Source organism: Arvicanthis niloticus, chromosome 9 (genome assembly GCF_011762505.2).
Source record: "Arvicanthis niloticus isolate mArvNil1 chromosome 9, mArvNil1.pat.X, whole genome shotgun sequence".
Lineage (NCBI taxonomy): Eukaryota > Metazoa > Chordata > Mammalia > Rodentia > Muridae > Arvicanthis > Arvicanthis niloticus.
The window spans coordinates 67,273,693-67,285,922 of NC_047666.1; the positions used below are offsets into that span (position 1 = coordinate 67,273,693).

General features: G+C 38.9%; 1 protein-coding gene across 3 annotated transcripts in view; it reads left to right on the forward strand.

The window, feature by feature from the left end:
* LOC117714819 (killer cell lectin-like receptor subfamily B member 1F) overlaps positions 1–10,144 on the forward strand; it is a 525,987-nt gene extending 515,843 nt beyond the window's left edge. For 2 of the 3 annotated variants that reach the window (XM_076940640.1, XM_034511491.2), the window contains 3 exons: positions 5,144–5,298; positions 5,640–5,755; positions 8,693–10,144. In XM_076940640.1, coding sequence (XP_076796755.1) covers positions 5,144–5,298; positions 5,640–5,755; positions 8,693–8,699 — 278 coding nt within the window. In that variant the 3' untranslated portion in view covers positions 8,700–10,144. Of the gene's footprint in view, positions 1–984; positions 1,114–1,384; positions 1,454–5,143; positions 5,299–5,639; positions 5,760–8,692 lie in introns of those variants that run through there. The other variant, XM_076940642.1, reaches the window with a different exon arrangement.
* The last annotated feature ends 2,086 nt before the right edge of the window (positions 10,145–12,230 follow it).

The window sequence follows — 12,230 nt, forward strand, 5'->3', positions numbered from 1 at the left end:
CTGGTATTGAGCAAAATGACTGTCATCAAACAGTGACACTTGAGGACATTTCACTGAGTCTTAAGTGAGCTGTGAGACACACACATACAGACTCCCCTCATGATTTATTCATCATGGTCATGGGAAATGAGTGTGAGCCCCACATTGTCTGTACATATCCCCAGTCTCCTAGAACTCACAGCCAGCAGACTGTGGCCATTACCAGGTACTTGAGAACACCTGGTTCAATTCCACTCTGCCCCCAGAAATTGTCTTTAAGGAAATCTTTGCTTTTCTTCTTTTTCCCTTGTGATATGAGAGTGTCTGACTTGGGGGTATTTGTAGTCCTTGCTCTAAGGCTCTAGTCCTGAAAATCCTTGGAGGAGTTAGCACACCCATTCACTCAATCCTCCACTCTTCGTAGCTCTGAGAGATGAAGTCCTTAACTCAGGTGAACATTCCACATCTGTGTGGACCTTCAGGACAATGCTGAGAGGCACATGTGGCTCCCTCCTCATTGCTTTTCCTGTTGTCTGTCATATTTTTTGGTTTGTTTTGTTTTTAAACCACATTCACGTTATTTCCACATATCACAGCTTCTTTCATGGCTTGGATGTTTCAGGAGGATTTTAGAGTTTCTATTCCTGTAAAATGGCACCAGGGACTTTCTCATAGTTTTATTTTCACAACATGGCACAGAATGATTCTGGAAGTGTGGTGGGACAGGATCCTCAAAATTTAGTTCAAGATTGAGTGCTTTGTTTACCCTGGGTCTTGAAAGAGTGACTCAAAGCAGATGGTTAAAAAATAAGAAAATAAAACCATCCAGAGTAGATCACATGTTACATCTTCTGTTTCAAAGATAAAGTTATTTAAATTGTGTGGGCATAATGGAAACCAAGTGCAATAACTACAGAGAAACCCTCAGCTGCAAGTGTGGGTGGGTGTGGCCACAGACAGCAGAGTATCTACAGCAGACTTCCTTTTGTTAATTTTGCTTCTCAGAACTTAGAATTTGTCACTGTTCACAGTTCCCATTTTCTGTCTACAATGGACACATCAAGAGTCTACAGCAATGTAAGACATTTAGGTCTCCAGGGTATAAGCAAGCATCATCCCCATGTCTCCCCCCAGGTAAGTGGCTTTATGTATTCTTTTGGAGTTTGTATATATCCTAGATATAAGCCTCCCTGTTATTTTACAGTTGTAAGTAATTGCTTTGGGATGGTGAGATGACTCATTAGGTAAAAGTACTTGCTGCACAAACCTGACAACTGCAATACAAGTAGGGGCGGGGGCTTGTGGAAATGGAAGTAAGAACACTGTCTGAAGTGAGAAACAGAACATCCTTTCTCCTATTCATCTCACCATTTCATCACTTCTGTGTGCTTTTCTTATTTACTAGTGAGATTCCTAGCGCAAAAATCACCAATATGCAGTGTGGCTGCTCAAGAGAACAGGACTGGACTAACAGGTAATTGTGTGGCTTAAATTTCCTGAGAATAAGAGGTAACAGAAAATGTGAGTTATCTCAGTCAAAGTTCACAACAGCCCTCCATGAAGACACTATAATACCATGGTTTTGTCTGAGAAGACAAATGGTAACTCAATCGATGGGCAAAACAACTAGAATTCTAATCTTGTAAGTTATATTAAATCTAAATTCTCTGGTGGCGAACCCTGGCAGATTCACCAAATAAGCCAGGAGACACAAGTAGCTACATCTTGCCCTATTGTTATCCTATCCAAAAAAGATTCCCCTGCCCTTCCTCTCTGGAAATCCCTCCTACTTGCCTAGTTATTGTCTCCTTTATTCATTCACAAGTCACCTGAGTACATGACTCACTCCTTGTCCGCAGCCCCTCCCAGGACAGCAGAATTAACACCAAAATACAAACAATACTAACACCATCCACAACACTTCCCCATTTCTGTCCACTTAAAAGACTCTTTTAGATATAAATTGAACACAATCATTATCATTTTGTAATTTATAAAGTGCAGGATAGATCTAACACCCAGTCCATCATTTTTGTCAATAAAATGGAACATTGTCATGTATCCTAACTTAAAAGACTTATAATTCTATACCTGACTTTTATCCTGGCTTTAGATTGTATGCCATCTGAAAACCATCATCTCAAATCTCTTCTCTCAATGTAAATAGCCTGGGTTGACTATGAGACTATAAGTAGTCTTTCAACTGTTCCAGAAATCTGAGAATGACCAACATTATCTAAAGATATAGGAAGCCTACTATACCTTCCAGAACTGAGACAAGTTGCAGAGACAGCTGTCTACTTATACAGCCCCAATAAGTCAGGAAGTTAGAGCATCAGTCTTCAGCCTTTTAGCCCAGGATCATCTGACAGACCTTAGAAAAGCAGGAATCATTAAAGACTAGCCTATTTTGTCTTGTCAGAACTAGGCTGTCCTAACCTGTAAATTGTGTCCTTTCAAGAACAGTACATGTCTGCAGGAAATATTGGCAATTTCTGCCCAGTAGTCACCTAGCCACACTGTACAGCCTCACCTACAGGTAAAATGCTCAATTGCTTCTTATAATCCGCAAATGGGAAGCTTCTGGGAGCAGATTTGTCTCAACAACAAGTGAGTAAATAATATTAAATGTCAAATTCTGTAAATTTCTGATGTTTTTGAAAACCAATTATCTATGTAAAGTAATCTGGTCTGTTCTCTGTTAACTACTGTCAGCTATTTCTAATTAAATATCTTGACAACACCCTAACAATAAACTCAGAGCTACGAATTTGCTATTTGGCCCTTAGCTCACAGGCTTAAACATCTCAGATCAGTTTATAATGGCATTTATAGAAGGACTGGGTGTTAAGCCATGCACTTATAAAATTTTGTATCAATAGAAGGAAGTTATACCAAAAATACCATTGATTCTGTATCAAAATATATTCTGTACCAAAATAAGAAACTATTACTTCAACCTAGTAATGATTATAAAGATTTCTATCAAATGAGATTATGGCTATACAATAAATTCTAGCCATTTTCTCCCTGTTCCAATTATGACCATTTCTATATTCCCTAGAAAGACAAACTTAGAATAACCAGCTTCAGCCCCAACACCCAGGGAACTGGTACTACAACTCTTCATGACTTCTTCAAGCTGAATATGAACTTTGAGATATTTTTGAAGTAGGGGGGGATGGTAGGGAAAATGGGGGATTTTGTTAGCCTGAAGAAGGCCAGCTGCAATTGTATTAGTCTCTGATGTCTGTGTCCTGACTGGATCCAGCTGAAAGTTCAAGTCATCAGGAGTTCAAGCAGGTCAGTTCAGCATGTTTGAAGATAAGACTCATTAAGGCTGCATATTCTGTAATATACAAATCTCAAAACAAAATTTTAGTATCATCAAGATAACTTTTTTTGCTTGATTCTCTGGAATCTAGTCCTCTGGGGGTGGGGAGTCTCCCTCTATCAAATCTGATCCATATTACTCTGGAAGGTGTATAGACACCAATCACCTTTTCTACAAATGCAAAGACAAAACCTGTCTCCCAAATCAGCATTTCCTTGAGCCAATAACAAGAAAAACCTTCATATTGACATCTCTCCAAGAGGAATAATATAACCAAAAAACTCAAAATCACACTCATTTTGAAAATTAAAACAATCCAAAACAAATGAAGTAAACTAAAATACTGTATGTTCCTATTCTTAGGCCTTTTCTATTTTGCCAAACAGGATAATAACCCAAGATTCCTGTGGAGCCCACATTAGACAGAATTTGAATATCCTGTGAGGCGTATTAGAGAATATATATTTATACCAACTTAAAAACAATTAATTCACACTTCTATCTATACCTGCTTATAAGCAGGCAGCTAGTCAAAGCAGGATTTAAGCCCAGAATTCCTGTGGAGACCATATTAGACAGAATTTGAGTATCCTGTAAGACATATTAGAAGAGTATATCTTTATACCATCTATTTCTTCATCTCTCTGCCTGGAGCCACAAGACATTTATTAAATAGTACTTGTCATAGTAGGTATTCGTCACTGTCCTCTTCTCTTGGACTCAGTGACTAATTTTCCCTATCCTAGTTGCAAACCATGGGCAAAAATCACCACGTGATTTGGACAAAATCTGCATATGAATCTTTCCTAAAAGCAAATAATCCAATTTTATAAATTCACAGTTCAATCCATCTCTGCTCTAAGAAGTAGGCAACTTTCATTCTACAGCTCTCTGACTCAGTCAGCCTACATTCCCCACAGCAGGGGACCTCAGAGCCTGTGAGAAGTTTCTAGGTTCCTGTGCTTGAGTCTGTGTGACTTGTCTCAGCTCTACCAAGCTACTCACTTAAAAAAAAAAGTCTAAATCTCAGGCTAATAATCTTAAATTTCTAGTGGATTCTTGCCCCACATTGGCACCATCTATTGCAGAAAGTTTTAAAAAAGAACACCAATTTCCCATGCTACACCCAGCTACTCTCAACCCCAGTTATCTCACTGGCCAGTTCTTATCTTGTGGAGACTCTGACTCAGAGCTTGAAAATCTCTCAACATAGCTCTGTAAGTTCCCATTGGCAGGTCGCTACCATGCCAGCTCCATGCTTCAAAATCCCTATGGCCTTTCACTGCACATCTGACAAACCCACACTTTGCTGCTGTACCTTTCTCTCTTGAACCCAGTTGAATTGCACCTTGAAGGAAAACACTACACAAATTTAGTTCAGAAACAATGATAATATCAATCACTGGGCAAAACATCTGGAATCCAACTCTTGTAAGCCATATTAAATCTCAGTCCTCTGGTGGCAAATCCTGGCAGATTTGCCATATAAGCTGAGAGATACTAGTAGCTTCATCTTGTCCTATTGCTATTCAATCCTAAAAAGATCCTCTCTCTCCTCTTTCTCTCTTCCACTATCCAACCCACAAGTCTCTCCTACTCACCAGTGGTTGGCTCCTTTATTCATTAGGGGATGTTTCATAAGTAACCTGAGTACATGACTCATTCTTCATCCACACTCTGTCTCAGGAAAGCAGAATTAACATCAAAATACAAACAATACCAGAGCCATCCACAGCACCCACATGCACTAGTGAAGTACCTACTGTGTGTAGTTGATTGTGATGTAGCAGAAACAGTGCACAAATAGAACATGTTTTCTCTCTTCTCTAGGAAGATCAGCCATACTAGAGTGCCCGAGACACTGGCATCAACACTGGAACAAATGCTTATTTATTTCTCAAATTTCCAAACCTTGGACAGAAGGTCTAGCAGCCTGCTCTATAAAAGATGCCACTTCGTTGCACATTGAAAGTAAAGAAGAACTGGTAAATTGTTAAACAATATTGTTAAGTAAAATATAAAGCCTTTCTTTAGGCTGTGTCAACTTCTCTAGGCTCTAACTAATTGTCTACGCTCAGGAACTGGAGGCTTGCATTTTAAAGAGTTCATAATGTGAGAGACTAATTGGACTTATGAGTTAATAACTTAGATGAATCAGTTAAAATACAAATATATAGAGAAAAATTTCTTCAATGTAGAGAGAATTATTGGTGGGGAGCAAGGAAAACTTCAAATAGGAGTAATCATGTTTTAGAAGGTAATAGAAGAATGTAAGTCATGAATAAACGTGCTGTAGTTTAAGTCTTTCCCTCTGTTTTGATTATAGAGATTCGTGCAGAACTTTATAAAGGGAAAAGAACAGCTATTTTTTATTGGACTAAATTATGTACAAGAGGAGAAGATCTGGAAGTGGATAAATGGCTCTATTTTAAATCCTAACCTGTAAGTTTCAAATGAGGTGATGTTACAATTCAATTCATATCTATTTTACTAAAAATTAAGTTTTATAATTTTAATTTAGTTTATAAATTCTTGAAAGGTCCAGAATAGGCTGAAAAGACAAGTCAACTATTATTGAAATTTTTTATGTAGATGTAGATAGACATCAAACCTTTAAAATAGTTTGTGTGTGTGTGTTTGTATTTATTTACAATGGAATTTTAAAGGATAAATAGTGGATTAATTTATTCATGTTAGAGATAAAATATTTTTAAATGTCTATCTGAAATACTTAGATTTTTAAAATTTTAAAAATATACACACTTACAAAGAATTTCTTTGATTCTTTTATGTGCTTGTGCTGGTATGTATGTATGTATACCATGAGGTACAAAAGAGGTCAGAGGAGGGCATCAGATTTTCTGTAAATAGAGTTACAGATGATTGTGGAAGCTGGAAGTTGAATCTGTTTTCTTTGTGTAAACAGTAAGCACTCTTAACCTCTAAACCATCTCTCCCACCCTTACACAAACATTCTTATGTAGTTCTTTAGAATTGTGGTAGAAAGTTGCATCTTAGTGTGCTACGAAACAAGCTTCTCTAGGTAGAACTAGAACAGACATTACCATCTGAAAATAATTTCATACAAACTTTGTTGGGGGCCAACTTTTAGCAGAAAGCGGCTATCAGCTTTGCAGCCATCTTGAGCCATATACCCTGACATGAGACTTGGATTACAATAGCCTACAACAGCTGAGCACACTCCGATAACCTTGGTTTAGATACCTTGGGTGTGTGATATTAAAGTTGTGTGAGATTAAAGGTGTGTGAGATTAAAGTTATGTAACTTAGAAGTGTAGAGATCAGAGTTAGAGACAAGACCTAAGGACATGATTATAGGTGTGACTTAGAGGCATGGCTTAGAAGTGAGACATATAAAAGGCAGAGACAGAACAGATCAGAGAATCAGACAGAGGAGACACTTTTAGGAGACAGAGGAAGAGAGACTGAAGACTAAACGGGATTGAAACACACTCTGTCTGGTCTCCATTTCTCGAGACCGCCCTTGCTCTCTCTCTTGCTGAACCCTTACCCTCGGACCAGAGCAGCAGCTTGGGCCGGGATACAGTGGCTGCCAAACACAGGGCAGCCCAGGCCTCAACATTTTGCTCAGACCCCAACAAAACTTATGATTGTTTGTTTGTGTGTGTTTGTATATGTATGAATATTGATTTTGTTTTGTGTATTTCTTAACTATATATGATGGAAAATGCTTATTCAATCTTGATTCATAATACAAAAATATTATGATAAAAAGTGAAATAATTCATGTAAAGTGGAGGATTATATTCAATTGCTGTGTGATTTTTACCCTTGGATTAAATGATGCTCTGATCAAACAGCAACAACCATCTAAATCTGGAGGCCATCCTGCTACAGGAGAAACAGAGTCAGCCAAAGTCTGTTTTCATTTGCACTGTGCTGAGACAATGGCTCCAAGTACAAGCTCTAGGTGTCTAAGCCCCACAGCTCATTCTACAGAACCCATATAAAAAGCCAGATGCAGAAGTGAATACCTGTATCTTGGCACTCCTACAGAGAGATGGGAGGTGGAGACCAGACAGTGATTCAGAACAACTTGGGCCAGAGAGCCTGGAGTCTACAGCAGGTAGAAATAAGATAGAAAGGGAGACACCTTTCTATCTTAGGTGTCATTAAAATTTCTGTTCATTCTCAAGGAACACTATTAAGAAAAAGAAACAGAGGCAAAGTCACAGGAGTGGGGGAGGTCTGCCTACTGTCTGATATGTTATATCTTCTGCAAGAGAAAGGCTAGTCTTGAACTCATCCTTCCTTGCAATTGCCCAGAAGATGCCTGTGTTAGTGTGTTGGGAGCCGACTTTAGTAGAAAGCGGCTAGATCAACTTTGCAGCCATCTGGAACCATATACCCTGATGAAAGACTTGGTTGTCAAAAGCCTACGACAGCTGAAGCACACTCTGATAAATATATTGTTTATCCCACATAGCTTGTTTTGCTGTTTAGTGACCTCAGCTGTATGGTGCACGTGGTAAAGTGTTTTCACCTGTGTTCTCCTGCTTGTGTATATACCTCAGAATTCCCTTCAATAAGGGAGACATGAGAAAATAGAAGAGACTGAATCATACCGTCTTGTCTCCATTCTTCGCGTCTCTTGCCCCAAGAGCCCCACTCTCTCTCTCCTGACCAGAGTACCTAGCAACCAAAGCGTTGAGACAAAGTGTTGAGGCAGAGTGTGGGCCTCAACATTAGTGTTTGTCTTCTAGTCTCATTCCTGCATGTAGGGGTCTGCAGGAATTCAGGGTATGAGACTTGTGCAGCAATAAAGCAAAAATGCACCAGCCTCTGGGATGACACAGGAAGGAATTAGATCCTGTTAAACATGAGTTGAAACTCTTGTCCTCACTGCATCCAATTCTATAGACTCGCTGTGTTTATTCTGTTTGTTAAATACAGTGACTGAGCACCTACTGTGTGTAATGGTTGACATGTATTCATGTATATCTCAATGCCTTCCCTAAACATTAGCTGGTTCTACCCTATATATTTTAGGAAACTGAAGTTCAGCAAAATGAAGATGCTTTCTACATAATCACACAACATGTTTGTAGCAGGTGGAGTAGGTTTCATCCCCAATTCCCAAACCTCCTTTTTGTACATCTTGATAAAGATTCTTGCTGGAAGAAATCTCCAGTGACAGTGCAATGCAAAATTATAGGGGTTTCTATCTGCTGTATTTTAAATGTTTACATATGTTTATAATGTTTGTCACTGTGTGTTTACTATACATAAATACTATGTAATCTAGAGTTTCCTTAAAAATCCAAAGAAAAATAATAGTTGATGTGATAATTGTAAGGAAACCTTGGATACTAGGAGCAGCTGTGCTTTGCTCTCCAGATTATGAATCACTGGCAAGGATGTGGAAAACAGCTGTGCCATCATCTCACACACAGAAGTGTTTTAGGATTCCTGTTCTTCAGACAACCATTGGATCTGCCAAAAGACCCTGAAACATGTCTGAAACCCTGTGTCCTGACTGTGAATCTCTCTCATCTTGTTCACTTCACTGTCCACATGAGATTTCTGCACCGAACATTGTCTGCTGTTGGACCATCCAGTGCATAGGTAGTGGCACAAAGCATGGACTCCAAAACCACTGTGACTTTTGCATATGCGCATGTCCAGATTTTGTGTAATGTAAATGTACACAGACACAGATGTGACATTCTGGGAGAGTTTTACAGAAGGAAGCCCAGACCAGCAGGGGACACTGGAAGCCTTGTGTGGCTCTTGCTCATCTCTGTGTCTGAGGTCATTTACAGACAGCTGCAGAAAACTGTTTATAAAATCTAGATTTTGACCCCATCCCCACTTCAAGCCATTTCACATTTGGGCTATGGAACCTTGATTCAAATCTTGCCCTTGATTAACAGCAGAGGCTCAGAGTTAAGGAGCTTGGGGTAGGAAGAGTTTTTATTGATTGGCACTTGCAAATTAGTTAATAATGGACTAATGTTGTGAAAATGAGTGTGACTTTATGCAAATTGAGCTCTGTTCATAGGATACCTCTCACCCTATGGTGATATACTATCAAATTCTGGGCAGATGGTGGTCCATTGATGCTGGGCTTCTCAGTCTTCTGAGCTGTGTGAAAGTGGGATCTCTGTTCCAGTTTCCTGTTACTACAACAACAACAAGATTTAACCAGGACTTGTCTCTTCCCACTGTCCACAGGCATCCCACTTTAATTTTCTCATCACTTCTTTCTTCCACACTTCACTATAACATATGGCTTATGTAAAAATTGTAGCGAAATTTTCAAAATTAAGTATTCTGATACATCTTTTGGGTGTCTGCTTCTCTAAAAAAACAAAACAAAACAAACAAACAAACCAAAAGCCAAAAAGTGAAAAACTTTGCCAAATTTTTCATTGTAATCAAAAGAAAAATACTAAATTTATCATATAAAGAGACATAATGAAATTTCTTTTAGAATAGACACCTACAGACCTTCATCACTCAATGTGAAGTTTAATAAAATTGAAGTAGATGCTGTGATTCAAGTAAAATCTCAGTTAAAAATAATTCTAAATTAAAATTATTATTTTGGGTGGGGATGTTCTCCATGCATGTTTGTCTGTGTTCTATGTAGTTTCAGTGTCCTTGGAAGCAAGAAGCAGAATTGGATCCCCTGGGACTGGAGTTATAGATGATTGCATGCTGAAATGTCTGTAATACCCTTGGACATCCACTCTAAAACCGTTTTTGTCTACACATCGATGGGTTTTGATACTTAAGAATCCCTACAAGTGAAATAATAAAGTTCTGCATGAATCTCTATAATCAAAACAGAGTGAAAGACTTAAACTTCAGCATGTTTATTCATGACTAATTGTCTCTGTCCTGATGGTCAATTTCTTCCATTAGTGGGTGCCCAGTACATCCTCTATACCAAGCCACTCCTGGACTTCCTCTTTCTTCCAACTGACACACAATTCCTTAAGCTTAAAATCATCTCCTTTTTACTCCAGCCCTCCATCTCCCAGATGCATGCCAAACTTTCCATCCTTACACTTCCCAAACAATTAATTCCTAAGCCTGACCTTACCTCTGTCAGCTACCTCTCCAAAACACTTGACAGCATGCCTGATCCATTTTTCTCTTTGCCCTTGCCACAGCCTTACCACTCACCTCTAAACCTAAACCTAAAAACAAACAAACAAACAAACACCAAGTAAACAAAACCAAAATAAGCAAACAAAACAAACAAGCAAAAAACCAGAACTCTTGAATCCCCTCTTCACAATCTATTATTTCCTCTCACACTCTATTCCCACCAATGTCTTCCTTTTCTCCTAAAGGCTGTCCACTGTCTTGGATTCTTTCCCTCCAAACTTCCCTTACTCAAAACTTACCACTTGTACTTCTTACCTGCCTGCCTCCAAATTCCTCCACACTTATCCCTTTACCTGAATGTTCCCCTCATTCTTTAAACTCCTGTCTAAAAATTCTGAAAGGCTTCCTTTCCCATCCCTCTCATACACAAGATATACAGGTGACAGCTCTTTCCTATCAGATGGCCACATCAGACTGACCCCTCCATTATCAATATTCATCCATACCCTCTGGTTCCTCCTCCCTTAAGATTATCTGTTACCCACAAATCTCATCTCTCTTCTCACCCTCTGACCAAATGATTGCCAAATATCTACTGCCAACTGACTCCTCCAAATTCACTAACTCCAGTTAGCCTCAGACATCAAACACTCTGAAAAAAATCCTACACTCCCAACAAGATATGACCAAGCCCAAGCCATCTCTTCTCTAATAGACTTTCTTATAGCCAATACCTCATTTGGGTCAAGGTCATCTAACAAATTCTCTCCTAAGCTTCACTGATCCCTCCTTCAATGCCTCCCGTTGATTTTCTTTGCATCTCTCCTCAAAGTACTCTGATAGTCACTGTCCCTGTCTATCAATAGCCCAGTTGTCAATTCCCCATCTCCACTACTGACCACTTGTCTCCTTGATCACCCATGTTCCTCTTTAGGAATCAAAGCCAAGTTCTTTCAAACTTTTTCCACCAACCCCCAAACCTGTTATGAACCTTCTCTCTCAACATTTTCCAAGAGGTTCCCAATCATCCATGCTCCTAAATATTTCAATTCTAAAACCCACCTAAACACCCCAGAAATTATTATGCAGATGTAACAAAAGCCTCTCAAACTGGCTTCTTTCGGGCACAACCAGACCCTGCTTTCAAATAACAGTTACTCCCCAATTACATTTATATAACCTATTTAAATTTTCTTGCATCCCCTTAAGAACTCTCAAACAGACTCTAGATATGTACTTCTGCCAACCAACAGACTAAATTTTCCTGCATATTGTCTACACCTAAGGTTAGGATCTCCCCCACTTTCTCTGGGATCTTCCCCATTTTCTGGAATGTTCCCATTTCCATGGCCCTCTCCCTGGCTCTGGGAATTCTCTAACTATCAGGACTTTAAAACTAAAAGAGTCAAATATATGTTCAAGATAAAATACTTAACATTACCTGTGTCCCTAGTCTATCTGTCCCAGCAGTTTTCAAATCAACTATAGACTGCTCCAAAAACTACAAGACCAGCACCAGCCAGTCTTCACAATCTAAATCCTGGTCCAGTTTCACATACTACATTTTCCTGTGGTATATCCTGTTCTTCTCAGTTAAGAAAGTCAGCTTTTTTGGGTTCTTTAACAATAAACCATCAATTTCATCAGGAAGTGTCCAGGCAGAATGATTCCTAGTGACACAACAATAAAACAAAAAAGTTGTAATGAAGGGATTCTGTCCTGCTTGAGCATGGGGAACATTGCTTTGACAGCCTTACCCTCCTCTGCTATTCCTTCTGTCTTGCAAAAAAAAAAAAAAAAAAAATCATTAGATTACATT